General features: G+C 42.0%; 1 protein-coding gene across 2 annotated transcripts in view; it reads right to left on the bottom strand.

Annotated features, from left to right (window-relative positions):
* The window catches only part of adarb2 (adenosine deaminase RNA specific B2 (inactive)), a 226,499-nt gene that overhangs the window by 33,325 nt on the left and 168,990 nt on the right, over positions 1–24,184 (bottom strand). For both annotated transcript variants that reach the window (XM_085286330.1, XM_085286329.1), the window contains one exon: positions 13,762–13,876. In XM_085286330.1, coding sequence (XP_085142456.1) covers positions 13,762–13,876 — 115 coding nt within the window. The remainder of the gene's footprint in view (positions 1–13,761; positions 13,877–24,184) is intronic.

Below are 24,184 nucleotides of genomic sequence, written 5' to 3'. Positions count from 1 at the left end.
CGTAGGAGGCATTTTATCATTATTAAGAAAAAAACGGTCGAACATGCACATCTCTGCTTTGATCTGACAAAGCAAAAGAGTGCCCTGCATGGTTTCCTTTAATCGCCCAATGATTATCAATTAAAAAAGCAAAAAAAGAATAGAAAAATAAATCCTATTTGCCCTGAAAGATGACAAATGACGAGACTAAATAATAGAGTTCCTCTGTGGCAATTTGCCAGCAAAGAAAACCAATCACAAAGGACACATGCACATCCACAGAGCCTACAAGGCTCCTACAGACGAAATCAAGGAAGACTAGTCACTATAGAAACTATTAACAACAAAGTTTTAATCTTTACATACCCACCCTTTAGAAATCTGCACTGTAAAAAGGGCATAAAGCACGGCATCTTCCCTGGTTAGCAAGCTGCAAACTGAAAAAGACATTTCAGTCTTATCATTCCTGTTTCCTACTCATTTGCATTGATGTTAAGCTATCATTGGGTCACTGCAACAACATTAGCTTGTTGTGCAAGTCATCATGTTGACAGAGAACAAAACAGAGTAGGTGTGCTTCCCGTACATGCCCTCTTATTTACTGATAAACCAGTAACAGCAATGATATGGCCAATTCAGATGTTTCGCTGCTGCATCCCTATGCTGTCTAGCATGATGATACCACTTGTAAATATGTAGCGGCTAAAAACATTAAAATCTACCTAGCTAGCAAGTACATTTTCAAAACAAGCAGCTACATCTGTCAGTGTTTTTATAGAAATGGAGTTTGCAGGTTAGCAGTCCAGACAGCAAGGAAGTCTGGTTTTAAAAGTGCTAAAAAGCGACAGCATGGTCTTATCTAAAATTAACAGTATGGTGGAAGATTCATATTCTAACTCACTCTGTTTGGGATAATATGGCACAAAAGAGAGGTCACCCAAACAGAATTCCCAATAGCCACAAGAGAGATCAAAAAGCCATCCTGTCTCATGTTGGTTTTCCTTGAACAAAAAAGGAGCCTTTTCCTAAGTAAGGATTCAGGCCAGTGCAGGGCCATGTGACTGACTGACAGATAGACAGAGGTGGTGCAGAGGAATGGGGGAGGAGGGCAAGTGGGGGTGGGGGGCGCTGGATCAGCACGTTCACGGCTTGCCATTCCTTCCTTTCTGCCACAAATCTCTCCCATCGCCTCTGAAAGTCAGGCTTCGCTGGCTTCTGGCAGACCTGCAGGCATCGCCGGACCGGCACATGAGCTTTTATCAGCCTCGGCCCAGATGGCACTGCAGCGTTAGAGTCCTGACACCTTCAGTGATGAGGAGAAGGAAGGAGGGCAGGGGAGGAAAAAAGAAAGGCTGAACGGGAGAGGAGGGTGCATGAGTGTGTGTGTGTGTGTGTGGGGGGGGGGGTGGGCAGTTATAGAAAAAATAGACCAGTAAAGACGAAAGGAAAAATCTAGGGTAAAATTAAACTTTTACTCTTGAAAGTAGAATACCTGAAAATAAGTATTTGGCTTAAAAACTGAATGCATTAAAACAATGTATTTAAATATCGTTGAATGAGCTTTTTTTATTTGTATCTACTATCCGTGGCAGTAGCCACAGTTTTCAATATATTTATAACATTTTCTTGGAAGCAAAACAAGTTCTAAAGTCATTGTTGACATATTATCACATTTTAGGTTAGCACATTTGAGGTCTTAGGTAAACAGCTGTTTATTTATGCAACTAACAGATACTTAGCAGCATTATTCACTGGGCCATGTGAATAAGTCCAATATTTACTCTGTTTATTGCTTATTTTTTGGTCTCCACCAGCTTCTACAGAATATGTGGCTCTTTGGGAGCTAAATATTTCACTAGGCTTAACACACTGGTTAGTTTAAGTAAGGACCTGTTCAACATCACAAAGAACTCTTTAAACTGAGTTCGTTATGGGAGCTTCTGTTTCCTCGACTCTTATGGTGAGTCATTTTTTATTACGATTGCATTTGGGCCAGTGATGGTCATATATACACTGAGAAGGCATAACATTACGATCACTGACAGGTGAAGTGAATAACACTGATTATCTCTTCATGATGCCACCTGTTAGTGGGTGGGATATCGGGTTGCTGACCCCGTCCCCTGCGGAACAATGCCAAGAATGGACATGTGAGAACTGGACATGAGCAACAGAGGAAGTTTTCCTGGCTTGACAAATTACCTGGGGAACACCTGGCACCAAGATGCCAGACTATGGGAAGATGGCAACTCAGCAGAGGTGTGATGCTTTGGGCAATGTTCTGCTGGAAAACCTTGGGTCCTGCCAACCATGTTGATGTTACTTTGACACGCACCACCTACCTAAGTATTGCTGCAAACCGTGCACACACTTTCATGGAAACGGTATTCTCTGATGGCTGTGGCGTCTTTCAGCAGGATAATGCACCCTGCCTCGAAGCAAAAATGGTTCAGGAATGGTTTGAGGAGCACAACGAGTTTGAAGTGTTGGCTTGGCCTACAAATTCCCCAGATCTCAAACCAGTCAAGCATCTGTGGGATGATACTTTAAGTCCACTTCCATAACTTAAAAATTAGATTCCACAATACACTTTTAGGGTTGCATTGGAGTCCATGCCTCGATGGATCAGGGCTGTTTTGGTGACAAAAGGGGGACCAGCACAAAAAGCTATGCCTGATCAGTGTATATTTCAGCTGCTCAGAGATAAAAAGACAATGACGCCTGTTCAGTTTACTGCTCACAAAAAACAAGCTCTTTTGTGTAAACTGGTCATTAACATAATTTGGTGTGTGTAGTTTCAGAAACACATAATCCTGTGCAATTTGATGTAATCATATCTCAGTTTTCCTTGAAAAAGGTAGGTTTAAAATTCTGCACTATTCCAGTACAGTATGAAGACTGTACAATCCTAAGAAAAACAGTATTGTGAGTACAGCCATTGACATTCCCTGTAAGCAATGCAGTCCAACCCTTTCTCAGTGATAAAGCAAGTTCAAAAAGGTAACAGACTCTCCCAATTTCATTCTCCTGCTTTTCCTTGCCGTTCCACTTTGCGATTGTTTAGATCAATTTTGCAGTGGATAATTTCTGCAGCACTGCTTGCTACCCTCCCATGAAATTGGCACTGAGGTTGCCTTCAGTTTGCAGGAGAAAGAAGAGGAGGGGGAGGACGAGAAATGAATGAAAGAGAGGGAGAGAGAAAGTGGGAGAGGCAGGCAGAGAGCCCACAGGCAGTATGCTGTTTTTAAACCAGGAATAATCAGCTGCATCTCACAAGTACAAAAAGAGATGGTCGAAAGGATCGAGGTAGCGTAGAGTCAAAGGCCTGAGGCTTCACACAAATACATCTGTTGATTACTGGGGATTCAAAGATGTCACACCTCGGGATAACAGCACTTTCAAAAAGCATGTACATCAGAGCGAGACCTGGAACTGCTCATTATAGCAGCTGCACTACACTAGTCAGTGCCTGTCAGAGCCCTTTAACTGGAAAACACCGCCTCACTATAGCAACCCAGAAGGTAAACAAACGTTTTGACGCCACATAGAGCTTAGACTCCCCCCCCCCCCCCCCCCTCCCTTCTGCAAAGCCCTCGGTACATACAGGTATGTTTTTTTAATGGTATTGTGATTACTGCTCCTGAACCTGACTTAGCCTACATGGAGGAAAAAGTGAGGAGGAGTGGTAATAATCAAGCAAAGCAGTGCAATTTCCCTGTCAAGAATTAAAGGGAATGTGCGCAGGCCTGCCAGGTCAAAGTGCGGGAAAATTGCACTCATATTCAAGTGATTGGCACCCAGACAAATCATATTCACGATTATTACTGGCGTCATTTGAGGTCAAGTTGGGCAGTTTAACTTATTTGACTGAACACTGTGGTCAGCTGTGTGGCATATCACTGCTTCGTGTGTCACAAAATGGCTCGAGTGCTGTTAAAGTGAGTTAATTTCATTGGTCTTGATTGGTGTCAGTACCCGTGACTAAAATGTTCCTTTTCCTAATGACCTCGTGACTTCGAGTGTGCCACAAAACTGTCCTGCACATGCAAATTGTGCACCATTAACTGCTTGTTTGGGCCACTTTGGCCGGTGCCTCCTTCAACAAAGCAGAACATTAAGTTCTTCTACTGTATCTGAAGTAAAGACTAAAGAGACAGAGCTTACAGTCTCCAATGAGCAGGAGCTCTTTCGCCACAAAAGGAAATCAAAAGTGAGGCACTTTTTTATGCTGAACCAGGTTGTTTTATTCTTACATCTCAAAGTAAGTCAACACATTTATCAAAAAGCTACTGTATGCACTTCCTGAGTGTTTATGCTTAATGCTGCATTACTTTCAACCTACAATATGGTCCATTCCACTTGGGTCTGTCTCCATGTTGGAAAAATGGCCCCTCACCACCAGGCTGCATCACACTACATTACACAGCACTGCGGCAGACTGCGGGGCAGTTGTTTAGGCTCTTAGATGGCACATCTTCACTAAATTCACATTTTGCTTTACGAGGGCAGGACTGTGTTTAAAAGAGACTGGAAAACAGCGTGGTTCAGTCAGGTCATCGGCGCCAACAGTGACACACACGGGGAAAAAAACAAGCTTGCAGTTTCACTCAGCGTATAGGTGCAGAGCTGCGATATAGACTTTTCCGTACACCAAAGTGTTTTCTGCCAGCTGAAAATCCAGAGTGTGTTGGAGGCAAAGCGTTTTTGTTTTTTTAGCTTTGGCACTTTTGTTGCTATGAGGCGGAATAAGTAGCATGTGCCTGACTCCAGTTGAGTCCAGCTTGATTGGCAGACCAACAATGAAGAAAATATTCCTTTAAGCATCATTTTTTTCCATCAACATTGTGATTTTGGAGATTTCATTTGGTATGGGCTCGAATACTCAGGGAGCTGCTGTACTGTAGCTAATAACACCAGGAGAAGTAAGATGTGACAGGTGGTTAGCGTAATGTTTGTTCATTGTTTTAGAGGAGTTTAAAAGTACACAGCTCTGATGGTATGATTACCCCCTGCAGTATTCTCCTAAACGATACAGACAAACGCCCACATCAGCGCTGGTTCAGGAGTAGAAGCCGTTGAAATCGGGTCAACGAAAAGTTCTTCTACCAAAGAAAATAATTAAAGATAAATAAAATAAAGACAAAAACTAAAAATTCAATCACACTCCACTTTTAAATGTGTTAACCACCTGATTTGAAAACTTTTATTTTAAAAGTACATTGAATGAGTTAAACGTTCTGACTTCCTCCTCACATCTATTACACTGGTTCTGTCATGGGCTGTTTCTTTTCTTCCAGCATTTTGAGTTTCATGCCTTTTTGAATTATGACGTTCTTGTTTGTATACTTTAGGCTTCAGTCAGTTCTGTTGATATTGAGTTCTGTTTCCCTATTTAGTTCTTGTCTGTTTAGGTTCCTCCCATGTCTGTTTTCCCCACTATGTTAGTTATAGTGTCGTGTCTTCAGTGTGCAAGTGTGTAATGTCCCCGGTGTTAGTCTCCCTCGCCCCCTTGTGTGTTTCAGTATGTCTTTGTCCTCTTTGTGTCTGTGTTTCTGTGCATGTATCTCTTCCCAGTTTATGTCTCCATGTTTTCTGTTTTATTTTGAAAGTCTTGTGTTCCGTGTTCAGTGTGTTTAGTTTTGCTTCCCATGTGGCGTCATGTTAATTTGCATCAGCTGTGTTCCCTGTGTGTTTCCACTTCCTAATCAATGTTGTGCGTATTTATGTGGTCTGCTGTCATTCATTCTTTGTCAGGTTGTCTTTTATGCATCCAGTTTAAACATTTTTAGGCACTTAGTTTAATGAATAGTCCTTCTTTCAGTTCACAATATTCAGATCATTTTAATTCTTAATTCTTTTAAACTGGGCAAGTGTAGCAAAATCAATGTCCAATGTGCAAAACGACAATAGGAAAATGACCCTACTTCCTGTTTCATCTTTGACCTCAATAATCCTTTTAAAACTAATAATTAAGACCATTCAATCTCATTTAAAGTAGTATGATGTTAACTTTGTAAGTTAGCTTGAAACAGGTGTTAAAGCAGGACATGATTTATTGCAGCCATTCCCAGAATTTAAAATGCTATCATCTAATTTGAAATCTAAAAATCTTTTACATTGCATCAACACCTCTAATTGCGCAACAGAGAGTTTTAAAGTTTGTGCTTTCATTCTAACCGATGAACCATCGAGGCCAGATTAACCCTTATTTAAACGTTAATATGATAGTTTAATGAATTAAGAAGCTAATTTGCTGATATCCTGCAGCTAAAATAAATGGCTCTTCCAAACTGTTCTAACTAATTTATTTGTAAAAGAAATGTTCTTATTACACCTTGTCCCAATCCTAATGCAAGTTCTGGTCTGAGGCCAGTGCTTTTTGATAAACCAGTAATCAGGAGTGTTTATTGCACACTTAATAGGTAGTTTAAGGAAGTACGTACAGAAATGTGGTGATTTAAATACTGTCCCTATACTGGTTTATTCTCCCCTACAATGACTGAGCAGATTTCTTGTTGGATGAATGGATTAAAGTAAAGCCAAGTTGATTTCAGTGGAAAAATTTTCTTATCCTAGAGAGTCGACTAATCAATAATCGCTTTGTAAGAAATGCAAGTAAGCAAAAGTGACAATGAAATATAATGAAAACTTTGTCATCAACAGAAAGTATCAAAAATCAATCTGTACTTTTAGTTCAATTAAAACATTTAAAGGAAAAACTTCAGTTTCTCTGTAACAGAGGGTTTGTAAAGTGCTGTAGTGTTATTTTTGGAGTACAGGATCTGAATACTCGTCTGCTGGAGTTCCTAAATAAACCTGCTGAAACCTAAACCGACTGTCAGCGAGCTGCTGTGAATTATTCCCGGAAATATAAGACTTCAACAAAGAAAGCTATTACATGTTTGAAGTGAAAAGTGAGCACAATTGCTGAGGATACTTTACAGGCAATAACTATAAGAAACCACAGGGAGTGACATGACCGTGAACTTTGCAATGATCCATTATTATACATGCCAGCTGCAACTCAAAGACACTGGAAAGCGATTATCAGAATCCCTTTATTCTCTATGGTTATAAAACAGGGAAAATGTTTCTTAATAAGCCACCCATTATCTCTGAGCACCATAACGCAGACGTTAAAACATTTTTTTCTGAAGCAGACTAAGCTCTCAAGGTCAACTTTTAGTCAACTCATTTATATGCCATTTATGTTGTGCTTCATGAATCCTATCTATCATGTGTTCTTTCATCACAAGATGTTGGGTGATTACGCTGAATGTCATCCAAACCGTGTCGTCTGAATCGCAGCAAATCTCTGAAAATGCTCAGCAGCAGGGGAGAGGAAAAGGAAAAAACACGCACACACACAACTTGGCAAGAGTAGAGAACGCACCCTGTTGAATCTTTATTAGCTTTAACAGGAAATCGCTCTCAACATATAAGGCTATCTTTGTGGAATGCTGCTGGAGCTCTCAAATTCTCGCTGCCGCAACAAATCCCGCGTGCATCTCTGCTCTGTTGTCGGACGTGATTGTTAAATGTTAAAATTTGCAACATCCATAAAACCAGATTAGGAGTAGAGAAATCCTTATTTGAAAATGGATGCGGAGACTTCGAACCATAGCTTAACTTACACTTGTAATTAACTTGCTTGAAACCCTTTGTTATCGTCTCTTCTCTCGGTCCCTGGGGTAAGCCTCGGAGGACGGCTTTCTCACTCCATCCCAACAAACAAATTTGAAGAAAGAAGAAAGGAGGAAAAGGGTGTGCTTCTTTTTTAGCATCTTTCTATGAGCACTGTTTACCATCACCAGACAGCTGATGCGATTCAGATTGATTCAAATGAGATTTTCCACACTTTCTGACGATGCGTTCTGGCACTTTACTTTGGTAGTCGTCTCACAACTCTCAGCCTGGTGGTGAGGCTAATCTCACTCAGGTTGAAGCTCAAATGTCTCGGTGGGACTCCTGCAAGGGCGGGGGAGGAGGGTTCGCTCTCTGTCTATGGTTAAAAGACGGACCTTGATTAATATTCTCGAGGCAAAAGCCACGGAGACATGGAGAGTGGCAGAAAAGGAGGGCGGGGTGCAGAACAGGACTCCCCAGTGTTCCTGTCAAGTTTGGTGTCTGACTGCACGGATTCTGGCCACCACACTGCTGCCGCCGCCGCCTTACTGCGAATACTCGGCAGCCCTATGTCTGGATCTTTGAAGATAATGTGTGCTATTAATAAACAAACAGAAGCAATTACTGGGAGGGAGAGGAGAGGGTTTGGATTAGGTCAGGACGAGCGCCGGCCTCACTTTAGTCTAAACTGATGAGCTGCTGCACTCCAAAGACAGTTGAGATACCAATCCCTTCTCGCTGACCCCTGCACCCCCACAGCCTGCAGCCACAGAGCCAGATAAGACACCTGTGTGTGTCTGTGTGTGTGTGTGGTCATTTTTTATATTACAGTAGATCCCAGAGAGAGCGAAGGCCCTGTGTTTCGTACCATGACTTTTACTATATATCTTCTCACATAGCATTGCTGCATAAGTTATTTATCTCAATTTACGTGTGCCTTTCATTTCTTGGGGTGGAGGTTATTGTTTTATTTACTGATATGTGAAGAAAATATGTCAAAATTTGGCTCATTCTGTTTTTTTTAAGTTAATAATTGATCCATTACTTTTTTTTATGATTTTTTATCTTTAAATGATAAAAAACACCCCAAAACAAAACAGAAAACAGAGTCTGTTACAGGTTAGGTTAGGTCAGAGGTCGGCAACCCTGTTGGCACGCGAAGGGTTAACTGATGGCACGACCATAGCTGGACTGGCCATCGGTCATACCGGGCATTTGCTTGATGGGCCGATGATTTTTATTTTTGTAACGGTATAAACAATGAAAGGTGGTGGATTGGCCAGATGCTGGCTGATGTATAAAAATAACTCAGTTGTTTGGTGGTGGCTATGGCGGAGCTTCCACAGATTCAGTAAAATTAACAAGTGGTGGAGGCCAGCAGGTGGATGAGGGAGAGGGGAGGCAGGACGAGGAGAGACCCGAGGCAGCCGCCGGTCTGAGTGTCAGGTGAACTGAACTTCAGGTAAGAAGTTATGACCTGCAGTCTATCTGGGTCAGATATAAACCAAGTTTAGGTGGAGTTTATTTTCGTTGTGCTGACTTTTCACAGTCAGTTACAATAACTCGTACTGCGTGAGCTAGCATGACGGAGTTTCTATACAGCTGGGTGGGTGCTATGATGTTACTGATAGTGAACTTTTTATTCATAAGGTTAGTTAGTAGAGTTGCCAACCGTCCCGTAAAAAGACAGAATCGTCTCGTATTCAGAGAAAATATTATGCGTTTCGTGTTGAGCTGAGAAGGGACGCACGCAGTTTGTCCGTACTTCAGCTAGAATGGAAAAAGAAACAAAGGTGGATTTATTCTGTCGTTACGCTGCACAGCTGCCTCTTCTTCTCTCATTCTCTCCCCCTCCCTCTCCTGTTGCTACTTTAATCATGAAACTGATCAATGATCAGCTGATTGGCTTTTCTCTCTTGTTTGTTTATCGCCCACTTTGCGCCAGAAAGAGGAAACCGGCGGATGTCGCACTAAACAACAGCAGCACATTTAAGCTTGATCAGCTGTTGTTAGAATTTATTTAATATTAATTTCTAGTGTCAGCTGAGGTTTGCTGGAGCCACAGCTGTAATGCTGCTGGTCAGGATGTCAGTTTGTATACCTGGTGAGAGGGAAACATGAAGATGAAACCAGGAGATGTCCTTACTGAGTCATCAGAGCTGAACAGGTGATGGAGAAACAGGTTTACCTTTTAGGTGACATGAATGAGTTGAAGGGAAGTTATGAACTGTTTATGAACTGTATTTGGCTCTACATATCTGTGTGAGCAGATTTTCTCTCACATGAGTCCTCAGGTAGCCCTCTGAATGCTGGACACTTGGAGACCTGTGTTTCTGAATGGGAGACCAGAGATCCCATTAACATGTGTATCTCTGTATTAACAGATATGCCATATTGGCCCAGTTTATTTTGCTTATCATTGTTGTGAGGAGACCATAAATAGCATTTGTATTTTCTGTTGTACAGTTCATTTGCTGTTCTTGTTATGGATAAAAAGTGTCTTTTTTTGTTTCAAAATAGCTGATAACTATTCACTGATAGCTGCCTACATCTGCAAACAAATATAATTCTATAAAGTGGTTCTATATATTGTGTAACTGTTCATATAGAGCGTTATTAAATCTTTTGCTAATGCAATCATATGGCACACTGACTTCTGAGGAAATTTTAAATGGCACTCGCCATCAGAAAGGTTGCCGACCCCTGGGTTAGGTTGTCTTACCCTGCTCTCAGACTGTATAATGGAAATTCAGAATTTTCCACCTTTAAATAAAAAAGGTTAACAAAGTTTAAATTGAATTGTTACACAAAGGTTGTTTAACGATCTTGTGTGTGTGTTTGGAATGATAACGGATGAAAAGGTTAGCTGTACAGACACTGACCTGTGTGCAGAAAAAAGCTAACCAAAAGCCTTTCAGCCTTCATCTTATCTATTGTGAGGTCTTTCTAGGGTACCAATGAACAAAAGGTCTCAGTGATAAACTGGTCAGCTTCCCTGGTGTTTCAAAATCTCCTGTCTGACTGAAAAAACACTAGCTAGCTACCTAGCTAGCTGGCCAGCTAGCTACTGACATTAAATTTACATCACATCTGTGGTCAAAAGCAATGTTCCCTCTAATTTTTCATGTGTCTGAGCGAACACACAAACTCCCTGAGCGGTCCCTTGGACCACTGTGAGCAACAGCAGACGTGTGCACTGTGGTCACGCCAGCATCGAATCCATCCAAGTTACATGGTTTATTAAAATAATCAAATTACAGCATTTATGTTAGACTACTTTTAATTAACTGCTTTAGCCCACTTACAGTGAAAATTTAAATAAATCTTGTTCGTGACCTGTGTAGCATGTTAACACTACTGGAAGTAAAAATAACTCGAACTCCAATTTTGAAAACACAACTTTCTTTTTTTTTTTTCTTTTATAAAGCTCTGACCTGTATTATGAGTCTGAGTCTGTGGTCTGGGAGAGTCCTGTAACTCTCTGTCTGCAAAATACAGTATATAAAGACCAATGTTGGGCAATTAATTATATAGTTACTTCTTCAAAAAAGTTACTGAGTTTTGCAAACAACAAACAGTTTTTTGCAGCTGCTTACCTAAAAATGCAGCCGAGGCGTTTTTTAAATAAACATTTCAAACTATTTACAGAACAATCAGCTGTTCTGCATCAAATTTGATGCCACACAAATTATTTGTGCCACTCCAAAAAATAATTTCTGTCCACTATGAGATAAAGGAGAACAACAGCCTGATACCTGCAGGCCTGACAGCAGCAGATGTGTCACTGCTGTAACACCTGTAACATTCAGCAGTCGCTTCATTGTTCTGACACACACAACAAAACTATTGACTACACTACACACTAACTACACAAGATTTGCGCTAAACGTCGCAAATCTCTCACATCTCAAAACACGCCGTCACTCCTATAACTTCCTCCCGTTTCTTAACAACTAAATGCCATGTTTTGATTGGTCGACATGGTACATTTTTCGACCAATGGGAAAGGGTGGGGGGGGGGTTTTGGTTTCATCTTTGCTCACAGGCGGAGAGTGCTTTCGAGCGTTTTTTTCTTATAAAACGCTGTTTTTACCGTTTCTCCCCGCAGTAAATATAAACAACGACAGTATTGAGGAAGAAAAACAAACACTGCATATATTTTTTTTATCACAAATCTGGTTTTACGTGGCCTATCAACACAATTTAAGAACTGGTATGAAGTCCACACTTTTTCCGTCAATTGTTCCGTCTGTCCTGCTCACATCTCCAATGGTTGTCCACATTGTCATTAACGTGGCTTCACTCCACATCAGCCACGCCGCTTTGCTAGCTAAAACACCGGTGTTGGCACATAAGGACGCTGTCATAGCCTGTCAACGACGTGGATTAGCTGCGCATATGCGTGAATGTGAATCACGTGATTGGCTGGACTATGGGATAAAGTGGCATCATTCTAATCCCACACTGGAGCAGCCAGTCACTTACTGACTAACACTGCAAAACAGAATTGTTAACGTATTTACTTTAATTTCAATTCAGGTTAGAACTTTTTTTTGTGCGCAACGCAGATTTTTTCTGCGCAGAGACCGTGCCAGCAGTACGCACGAACGCAGCTTAGAGGGAACATTGGTCACAAGCCACAGGTGGTAGTTGTTGTGCTGCTGCTGAGTTTTGACGGGTTTTAACGACTTCTCCTCCTGTGTGGAGGATGTGGAGGTTTAGTCTGAGTGGAGACACCTACTGTTCAGGAGAATACTAACCTTGTAAGAATAACGCTAACAAGGTTAGCATAAATGAAATGGGGCCTTAACAGCAACAGCTAACAGCTAAAGCTAGCATATCCCAACAACAATTTTCAGTAACAGACAATGACACACAAGCTAACAGCAGAAATGCACACCATCAGATAACAGCTAGGAACGTTCAAGACAAAGGTCTTTGGTGCGATTAACCTTACATTTATGTAACGCAGTTATAGTTTCTCTTATAAACAGGGGTGCACATAAGTGGTCCGCAGGTGCGCATTTGCTGTTAAAATAAAAGACATGCGCCAGATATGAAGTTGCAACGTGCGTTTGCGTACATATAAAAGGCAGTGTTTTTGTCCGCTAGAGTGGGATTTTCACGGCATATTCTGCACCACATCTCTGTGCGTTCATCATTTGTTTGAAGCCAGCTCACTTCCTGCAACCACTTTTCCGAGAACACGCGCTTCTTTTGCGGTTCGGACTTCTTCTGACATTTCTTTGGAGGTGGAGGAACACCAAAGTAATTGCTTAAAGGAGCTTGCTTCTTCGACATCTTTAAGTTCTAAACAAATGTCTGTCCTCCTCCAGAGAATCTTATGTACGCAAACGCGCGTTGCAACTTCTAATGTGGTGAGCATCTTTTATTTTGACAGCGAATGCGCACCTGCGAACCACTTTTGTGCACCCCTGCTTATAAAAAACAGATTTAGAAACCTGACAGCTTACTTCGTATAAACTTAATGCGAGATCATCCTGGCGTGGATGTGTGCCATGCAACTCTATAGAATTATTATAAGTGATGTGGAGTGCGTGTGGAATATGCTGAAGCAGAAATAACACACGTCTATGTGTGGGAGGCCCCGATCGACTACAACAAACAGCACTCCTGTAAGACAAAGATGTAGTCATGTAAATGTCTAGAAATGGAACTCATTGTTTCACACTTTAGGAGAAAAGCAGATTGAAGCCTCCTCCTACTTACTGTTCCTTCACTGAGTCACTCCGTCAGGTTTCAGATTAAGGTGATCTAGTTAAAATTCCCACTGTGACATCTGGAACTCCTGTCAAAGCTCCATGAGCACTGAAAGTCCAGTATGCAGTGAGGATGACTGACACTCACTACCATGTCTCATTCTCCTCAGAGATTCTAAGCAGTCAATAATTCATCAGGAAGGTATACTCTCATGTAAGGGTGCAAGGTACAGCATGGAGTGGAAACTTTCTCCCTCTTCCCACCCTCAGTTTGTCATTTCTTTCTCAACCTACAGACAGTCCCTTCCCCATCTCTTCCTTGTTCTCCCTCCTTCACTCACTCACTCACTCCCCCCCCCACCTTACTGTCTCAATTTATATTGCACCACTTCAATAATTCAAAGTGATATATAAAAGTCAATGAAATTTGCCATACCTCGGGTCATTACGATGCCTGCCAGGGATTTGTGCCGAGCGTGCACAGGACTGCAGCCGCCCACCAGCGACCGGTACTTCTCCCTCACCAAGTGGAATATTGAATCAGCAAAGTCCTGAAAAACACAATCGCTCCCTTAATTTCTACTGGACACAATCTGTGGAGACCGACTACCCGGGTTTAAATTTGCTGCACTTGGTTAACCTGTTCAGGTAAACAGAGTGAGGTTTAGGGAGATTATCCTAAAAGCCAACTTACCTGTTTAGCTATGAGTGCATAGAGATCATCGAAATGCTCGAGGCATCGGTATAAAAAAAAGATTTCCAACAGTAGCACACAGCAACTTGATTATTATTGAAAGGTTTCAGCTGGAAAGCTCTACACACAGTATTATTAAATCAATGATACCTGATAGCCATGAGTGTTTTAGATCTTAGATGATGCATTTAATCTGTATATCCTCGTCTGGTTGTTAAAGAGACACAACATGCACATTTTGTTAAGCTCTTCCCTACTTAACCTTCCCGCTTACATGATCTGACAAAGCAGTGTTGCAATTGTGATGCAAATGTAAAGTTGTCATTGAGCAGCCATTAACTTTAACAGCACAAGAGTTATCATTATTGTTTCTGCCAGCATATCCCAAAATAAAAGCCACTTGTCCCAGACCCCATTGTTTCCTGTCTGACTTCACTGGAGTGCACGATCGTGCTGGACACCATTTTTCAGTTCTCATTTCCTCCACCATCTGCCATTTGGAGCGCCTCTAAAAACTTGCTGTTTTTGCTTCTCGGTCTGACCGACATTACACATGCTGATTTACTGGAGATAAAATGCAAAGTATGAAATAAAACTGTGCTCTCTATGTACATTTACCCCTCCACCTCCGACTCAACACTTCTCACCAGACATCCACTAAATCCACACTGTTCACCAGATGTTTGCCGAGACATGGGCACGGTTTTCGCACCCTTTGGAATTTTTAATGCTCTTTACTCGAGTAGTAATTAAGGGCTTAGTCTCCAAGCAGTCTCCACGCCAACTGTAGAGCGCAAACGGATCACTGGAAGATGGCAACAGAGTGGCAGTGGAGTGGGCCTCTTGGACAGATTGAAGCCCGCAGTGGCTAAAAGGACATCAACAGATGCCACAGTAACAGACGTACAGAGTGAGAGAGGAGCAGAGAGATTAAGGGCAAACAGAAAAAAAGGCGAGGAGAGCAAATGAATGAGCATATTGCACATTATAGCCCTCGTCAAGGCTGTGAAATACTCTCACAGTAGGAACTGGCGGTGGAGGTGCTCACAGCTTGTGTTGCGGTGGGTGGCGTGTGGGTGTGTATGTATGGACACGGGCATATTGGTGCTTTGACACCGGTGTCAGCCCGAAGCTTTTTCGGCGAGTAGAACAGGAAGGAGCAGTGAAAAGTCATCACGGTCAATAACTTAGCACAGAGGTTCTCAGCTAACGGTTGGGTGACAGGTCAAAACTGAGGCGAGTCTCCTTATTTTTAACAACAGGCAACGAAGACAAGAAAAGACACATTTCCTCTACCACTATTTACTTGATGCTTGGCTAACACTTCACTGTTACTTGGCATTGCTGCCAGTTTTCGGTTTTACGGTCAGCGGCAATGATCAGTAAACATCCTCATTCCAGATTCACCTCTGAAATATAGTTATAAGGCATATTTTGCTTTGTCATGCCAAAAGACATTTTAAAGCCAAGAAACTCTTCACGAGACAGCTCAAAACCAAATAAACAGTTTGGGACATGGACTATGACAATAATGTTTTACATGTGTCAGAAGTGAATAAACAGGTATACAAAAATGCCTCTTTTTTCAATTCAAGACAGTTTTAAAGGTGCAAGGAGGTACTGTACCTATCCAGAGGTTGGTGCTTGGATCCCTGGCTGCTCCTGCATGTATCCTAAGTATCCTTAGGCAAGATACTAACCCCAAATTGGTCTCTGATGCATTCATTGGAGTATGAACACATGTGTATGTTAGATAGAAGACACTCGAATAAGACATGCTGTATAAAGACCTTTGAGTGCTCGAGTAGAAAAGTGCCAGTGCATTTACAATTCATCTTATATTACTCTAGACAGTCTGCACTGCCAAATATTGCACACAGTCAACCCTCATGATGATCTACTGGAACAACTGCACAACATTTTGGACTGTGCCTCCAGTCCAAAAGAAAACTGGCATCTTCTGGACTCCATCATGGCCGTTTGCCAAGAGTTTCAGCCAACACAACTGCTTGGTTTACAACACGAGCAGCAGAAGGTCAGAATTATAGAGTCGTTAAAAAAGAAGAATAACATCTCTGGCCTTTCTTTCATGTTGGACAAACACATAGCAAGGGTAGCATCCACATTCTGATAGATATCCAACCATTTTCTGTTGCTTATCCGGGTCTGATCTACAGGGCAGCCCTTCTTCTCCCCAGCCACCCACCCCAGCTGATGAGGGGACACCAAGCCATTCCCAAGTCAGCTGAGAGATGTAATCCCTTCAGTGTGTCCTGGGTTTGCATGTCCTCCTCCCATTAGGACATGCTGGAAACACCTCACCTAGGAGGCATCCTACCCAGATACTTGAACCACCTCAGCTGGCTCCTGATGTGGAGGAGTAGTGGCTCTAGTCTGGGATCTTAGGCTGCAATTCCGATTTTTTGATCAAATCCGATTTTTATGTCTGCTTGTTCACACTACAAATAAAATGTGACAGCAAACGCGCTCTAGTGTGAACCCGCATGCACAAAAGAAGACGTCACACACAGCGCTCTTTGTTTAGACACAGACCAAACAGTATTGTTTGACTGATGGCCGTTAATATAAAGACTTGTTTCGGACTTTACGTTTCCCAATTTTGCTTTAAGTTATAAAGTCATTTTGTTATTTACATTTGGCCTAATAATGATCCTTATTGCTGTTTTAGAGGAGCGGTGCTTCAAAGGATAGTTGCAGAATCTACAGATTATACAGTACAAATAAAATGTTCACGTTGTCTTCCCAACAGTTTCACTGACATCTACACGGGATGGCCAGAAAGCGTTCACGATATCTTCTCGGGCGCTTATAATTGGCGTCTGTCTTGTGTCAGTGACGTAAAAGACGGATTTAATGCGACATATATATAAAGCAGTCGCTTTCTGAAACATCAGATATGTATTGGATTCAGTACCACATACGAAAGTGACCCAGGTCGGATTTGAAAATATCGGATTTGTGCTGTTCACACTGTCACACCATGATCGGACATATTGTTGCATAGGGTCAAAAAAGTCGGATTTGATGCGCTTTCGCCTGCAGTGTGAACGTAGCCATATTCTTGAGGTCGCTATCCAGAGCCTGCGGCCATAAATAACAGGAATACAGACTGACCAGAACAACAGCTTTGCTCTGGTACAAGCAGCTTTGCCATACCCCAGCTTCAGTTCATCTCTCTACAACAGCGCTCCCCAACCGCGAGAGTTGAGGCTCAGGGGTGAAATTTATGGTTTTCAGGGTTTTTATCGGTTTTTATTGTTATTTTTTTTAAAATCATTTTTATCGTTAACTCGGTTTCCCTGGGTCTTTTCCCGTGTGTTATGAATAAATCTTCTTCTTGGTACCGGTACTGGTACTGGTTTTATTTTGTTGTATTTATCCGTGACACCTTAAAAGCCGGTTCGTGAAAATATTGTCAGACATAAACCGGTCCGTGGTGCAAAAAAGGTTGAGGACAGCTGCTCTACATCACAACATAAAGCTATAGAGGAGATTTCTTCACTTTCTTCATTTTATCAGTCGCTTCAGATCATTTTTCAAGGTCTTAAACAGACACATTTACTGTAAGTAGCTTTAATCCATTTTTAAACTAACAGTCTGCACCTTTAATACGCACAGCCCTACTCAGTGACCTGCAGCATGTGTGGAATAACAGTAATTAGTTTCCCTGTTAAAAAAATCCAACCTTTTGTGCTGTTGTTAATAGGAAACAGCTGATACTCACTAATGTATTTTTATGTCAGCACAGCAGATGGACTTGGACACTCAGTCTTTTTCTTTCACTTTATCGTTAATATGAATAACTATAACCATATAGTTACATAGTTACGAATATCTACAATTATAACTATATTAACTGTACAACAATATTAACAGCTGTTGCTGTAAAACCATCAAAGTTTACAAAGGAGGGACGAATGAATGACTCCATTAAAACCTGTTAGATGTTACGCGGTGACAGTGAAATTCTGTTTTTAGTTTACTCTTCCACCACTTTTGCAAAAGACATAATAATGTGTAACAACTAACAAACACATAATTTGTGTAAATTTATTAATCGCCCGTAAAGATAATCGCACATACGAGCGTTATTTGGGAGTGCTGCTAACAAGCTATTTTGTCCTGTTTAGTAAACCTGACACTGACAGTCTAAATTTGATACCTGTAACGGGTGGAACACCTGTTGTGTAGTGAATGACCTGTAGAGGGTGTAAAATAAAAAGCATAAATCTCACATGTCAGAATAACAAGTTTCTACAGCAATAAAGAAATAAAGAACAACCTGGTAACAATGTGTTGCTTTGTTTTTTTTAATAATATGCTTGAAAAATTAACTAAACATATAATTTCATATGAACACAAAGAGCCTCAATTGTTTTTGTTACCCAGTCATTTGCTTTGCCTTCTATAAAATGTGGATGTTGTCCTTTAAAAAACACAAAGTTAGAGCAAAGTGTGGATAGTTGTTATTCATTAAATGTCGAGTAAAACCAGCAAAAATATAAATCACATAGATTTTTGCCCAAAGACAAGGAAATTTAATGATAATTTTGTAATATTTGGCAACATTTCTGTCAATTTATTCTGAGTTTATAATTAAAATTCCACAGTTAAAATAATCCCTAGTATGTAGAAGATTACCAAGAGAAAACCATCCTCGCTCTGCCACGAGTCCTGCAAAATGTTCTGATTCTACACGCAGTAACAAAACCTGTGGGGAAAAAAAACCCTGCCTTGGTTCTTGCTCCTGAAAGTGACATCCAATTAATTTGAACAGAATCCTGCTTGGCTTGGCAGCGTCAGCTGGTGTCGGGCACATTCTGAACCCAGAGTCAAGTCCTCCATCCCTCCTAAAGGCCTTTTCATTGATGACATTACAGAGGTGAGAGAACGTGGCAGCTCGGAAAGGCCCGGAGAGCAAAGGTGGAATAGACCCTGGCAAACAGCCCAGCTTTTTCTCCCTCCCTCCTGCTTCTTCCTCCTCCTCCACCTCTCCTTTAACTCTCTCTCCTCTCATCTCTGTCACTCTCTCTCTCTGTCGAGTCGTCTTTCCTCATTCTCGTCTCATCTTTTTACCTCCTTGCTTTTTCATTCCTTTCCTCTCTTCCTTTTTCCTCCTCCTGCTAACTCTGTCTCTCAGGTTGGTCTGTGATAGAGGGCAGTGATGTGCCGACTGTGATTCAGAACCTATAATTTCCACATGGAAACAGCATAATCATGAACCTAATCTGCATCACCCGACTGAAAAGAAAAAAAGGCCTCAGCTCCCTTCCTGCATTCTCTTTTCTCTGTTTATATTATCAAATATCTAAATACATACCTCTGTCTGTACGGTGTCCCCCTATCATTTCCCTCACATTGACACACACATACACACACTCATATACGCACACTCATTCCTCAGTGGGGGAGTTGAGTGCCACCTTTAGTGTGGGCCTAATGTGGCAGAAAAACGGGGCCAAGGATCTCACTCCTCGGTCAGGGAGAACATCGGCCTGCCGCACAGCGAGAAGGAGGACCGGCTGGCTTGCTTTCGGATCAACATCAAGGTTAGCGCCGCTCCTCTACAGCTACGTTTGGGAATTTGGTATTCAAACTCTGTCTCAGGTAACTGATATAAACTGCACTCTGAATGCACCTCAGGAAACTGCTGTAGTGGCTGTTGTGTTGCTCAGCCCACCTGGTGTCTTTGCCGCATTAGTTCTGACCAATTTACTTGGCAATTCCTCCGGGCATCCCGAGGGTGGAGAAAACAAGCAACGGCGGTTATTTAGTAACATCTGCAGCTGCGCACGATGAAATTTACTGCTGTAATATCACAATCAGCTCGAATCAGGGGGAGCTGAAATTAGCAAAATTAAAGCAAAATTAGAAAGAAACAGTGACCTCTGACTCTGTCTGGTCTGACTGAAATCCAAGTCGCACTCAAGCCTGTTTGTAACTACATCAGTTAGCAACATTTGGCAACCCTCTAGCAACCAGTCAAGCACTGACATGCTTAAATACATGTGATTCTACATATTTGTAGGTGGTTATATACAAAAATGTAGTTCTGCCTCTGCTGTTTAAAGCAATTATTCTGGTCAGAACTGAGAACGCGATTATTTAACATATTATTCATGAACTTGAAACTCATCAAAAAGGGCCACGGACAGTGCAAAAGATGGACGTGGTCTGAAAAGTGCACCCAGTGCAAAAGTGCCTAAACCTACATTCTTTTAATAGCCACCAGGGGGCGATAGTTGTGGTTGGAAAGACTTAAAAAGACTGTTTAAGTCCTACCTTGGACTTGTTCTCTGTATAGACTTTCCTTATGAGTTTATAGGCTCAGACACACATTTCAGGTAAAACGTTGAGCCTCTGATGTAAATATAACTAATAAGTTTCATGCTCATTTGCTAAAAACCACCGATTGATAAGTTGCTTTATAGCTGGCTTCAAAACATCAAGAGTGAAATGTTGAAAATGTTCATGTTGAGACATCAAAATAGATTTGATGCTGTCTATGTGGGAGATATGGGAGCATCCGTTTGGGAGTTAGGGCCCAGTTATGGGTGTTTTTGAATGGGCTAAAGAAAAAACAACAACACATGGAAAAACACAATCATTTCAACTTTATTTATCTTGTTTCCATAAAAAAAAATCTGCTTTTAGAAATCAAATTTTAAAGCAAGAAGTAATTAACCGCCATCTCCTCTTAGCATGGATCCCTGTAAAAATACTGTAGCCAGATATACGACCAACTGTGGTGCATATTCCTCATGACTACAACATCAGCATTCAAGCAACCAATCGTCTCTTCAGTTAGAATCTAGCAGCTAAAGATAAAAGTACCCCTCTGCTAACTAGCTAGCTGCTGTTTGGTTGGAAACAAGAAGCATGCTACAGATAAAGCATAAACAGTAACATAACGGTGTAATAATTCAGTGCAATACACAGGGAGTGCAGAATTATTAGGCAAGTTGTATTTTTGAGGAATAATGTTATTATTGAACAACAACCATGTTCTCAATGAACCCAAAAAACTCATTAATATTCAAGCTGAATGTTTTTGGAAGTAGTTTTTAGTTTGTTTTTAGTTTTAGCTATTTTAGGGGGATATCTGTGTGTGCAGGTGACTATTACTGTGCATAATTATTAGGCAACTTAACAAACAACAAATATATACCCATTTCAATTATTTATTTTTACCAGTGAAACCAATAGAACATCTCCACATTCACAAATATACATTTCTGACATTCAAAAACAAAACAAAAACAAATCAGCGACCAATATAGCCACCTTTCTTTGCAAGGACACTCAAAAGCCTGCCATCCATGGATTCTGTCAGTGTTTTGATCTGTTCACCATCAACATTGCGTGCAGCAGCAACCACAGCCTCCCAGACACTGTTCAGAGAGGTGTACTGTTTTCCCTCCTTGTAAATCTCACATTTGATGATGGACCACAGGTTCTCAATGGGGTTCAGATCAGGTGAACAAGGAGGCCATGTCATTAGTTTTTCTTCTTTTATACCCTTTCTTGCCAGCCACGCTGTGGAGTACTTGGACGCGTGTGATGGAGCATCGTCCTGCATGAAAATCATGTTTTTCTTGAAGGATGCAGACTTCTTCCTGTACCACTGCTTGAAGAAGGTGTCTTCCAGAAACTGGCAGTAGGACTGGGAGTTGAGCTTGACTCCATCCTCGACCCGAAAAGGCCCCACAAGCTCATCTTTGATGATACCAGCCCAAACCAGTACTGCACCTCCACCTTGCTGGCGTCTGAGTCGGACTGGAGCTCTCTGCCCTTTACCAATCCAGCCACGGGCCCATCCATCTGGCCCATCAAGACTCACTCTCATTTCATCAGTCCATAAAACCTTAGAAAAACCAGTCTTGAGATATTTCTTGGCCCAGTCTTGACGTTTCAGCTTGTGTGTCTTGTTCAGTGGTGGTCGTCTTTCAGCCTTTCTTACCTTGGCCATGTCTCTGAGTATTGCACACCTTGTGCTTTTGGGCACTCCAGTGATGTTGCAGCTCTGAAATATGGCCAAACTGGTGGCAAGTGGCATCTTGGCAGCTGCACGCTTGACTTTTCTCAGTTCATGGGGAGTTATTTTGCGCCTTGGTTTTTCCACACGCTTCTTGCGACCCTGTTGACTGACCCTGTTGTTCGATGATCACGCTTCAGAAGCTTTGCAATTTTGAGACTGCTGCATCCCTCTGCAAGATATCTCACTATTTTTGACTTTTCTGAGCATGTCAAGTCCTTCTTTTGACCCATTTTGCCAAAGGAAAGGACGTTGCCTAATAATTATGCACACCTGATATAGGGTGTTGATGTCATTAGACCACACCCCTTCTCATTACAGAGATGCACATCACCTAATATGCTTAATTGGTAGTAGGCTTTCGAGCCTATACAGCTTGGAGTAAGACAACATGCATGAAGAGGATGATGTGGACAAAATACTCATTTGCCTAATAATTCTGCACTCCCTGTAGTGCTACATCATTTGACGTGAATGCATTTAAACTCTTACTGTCAAAAGATTATTTATCACAGCTTTCTTAAGTCACACAACCAAAACAAAGACACTGAGACAACAGTAAGAAGCATATCTGCAGGTCTCTGGTCTGTAGGTAAGAATTTTCAATACACTGCTGTCATATTTTTTATCTGTCCATCCAACCATTCACCCCTCACCGCCCCCCGTCTGTTCGTGCACGTAAACAGTTTGGCGTCTTCCTCCAAGGTAATGTGGAAATTCACCAACAGTCCTCCTGCTGCCTTTCCTCTGAAGTCAATATTGTGCCAGAAACACAAAATGTCAACAGGAAATTTTTCTCCACTGCTGCTTGACCTAGAAGTCTGCGCGTGCTGGCAGGGGCGATGGCGTGTGTGCCTGTGTGTGCGCGACAGGAAAAAAAAAGTTCAACTGTGTCATTTATTGTTTAGCACTACGGCCCCCAAATGGAAATACTGACGGGAAACTCCAGCTTCATCAGTGATTGTGTTTAAGGCCCTTGGTAACGCTGCCCGTATGTTTCTGCACATCCTCAGTTAATCTGGTGAAACTGAAGCAGCCATGATGTGTGTGTGTGTGTGTGTGTCCATGTGTGTCACTCCTCCATGAACATCACTGCATGATTTTTACCCCACCCTCGGGGTAACACACACACACACACACACACACACACACACACACACACACACACACACACACACTTCAACCCACCACCCTCACACCTTATCACCCGCCTGCAGAGCAGCCCAGGCTGCATAAAAATGGGGCCATGTCTTATATTTCTTTATAGAGGTATTTAACAATTCATTCTCCTGAGTTTTAATAGTGTCTGCCCTCTGCCTAGATATCCCCCCTGCCCACCTCCACCACCACCACCCACACACCCTGTGCCTCCACCATCAGCCCTGCCTCCCTTCTCCCCATCCCTCGCCTGCCGCCGAGCATGAGGCTTTTGAAAATGGATATCTATTCATTTGGCGGAAACGCTGCCTCTGGGGGCTTTTTAGGTTCTCAAAAAAGCCCGACTTCTCACGGTGAGATAGATTTCCCTCTTGTTTGTTCTCCATATGATGTAAAGCATCGCTCTCGCTCCTAAATCTTTCTGCTCCTTCTCTTGCTGGCCTCTCGATCTGTATCATAAGAGGAAAATCAAAACAAAACTCATATGTCACTTCTCAGATCTCCTTTCAGCGGTCGCTCTGCTGTCTTGCCTTTTGATGACAGTGAGAGATGTGGTTGTGCCACGTGACAGCGACAAAGTGCAACCTGCAGGACTTGAACTGTGTAAAATTTGGGGAACGCTGTGAAACACTTTTGCACCTCGCCTCTAACCAGATCTAACCTTTTCCTGCGCTATGGCCAGATGGCCCTGCAGCCCATGGAACAGATTTCACTTTGTGTGTGTGTCAAACTTTCTGCCTGAACAGCGGGGCCTTGTCAGTCAGATCAGGCAGCCGGGCTGCACCATGCGGCCGTCGTCATCATAACAAGAGGCTTTTTCCCTTTCAAACCACATGCTTGATGTTAGCAAGAGAGAACAAAGGCAGATGAAGGAGCACCAGAGAGAGTGAGAGAGAATGACAGAGATGGTGCATTTGATCTGTCTTTGCCACAGCGCTCCTCTCCGTCTTT

This window comes from Mchenga conophoros, linkage group LG9 (genome assembly GCF_057382185.1).
Source record: "Mchenga conophoros isolate Kocher_MC1m ecotype Shallow Benthic linkage group LG9, M_conophoros_male_GT1.1, whole genome shotgun sequence".
NCBI classification, from domain to species: domain Eukaryota; kingdom Metazoa; phylum Chordata; class Actinopteri; order Cichliformes; family Cichlidae; genus Mchenga; species Mchenga conophoros.
Note: the sequence above shows the minus strand (reverse complement) of the source record. Positions and strands in the feature narration are given on the sequence as shown.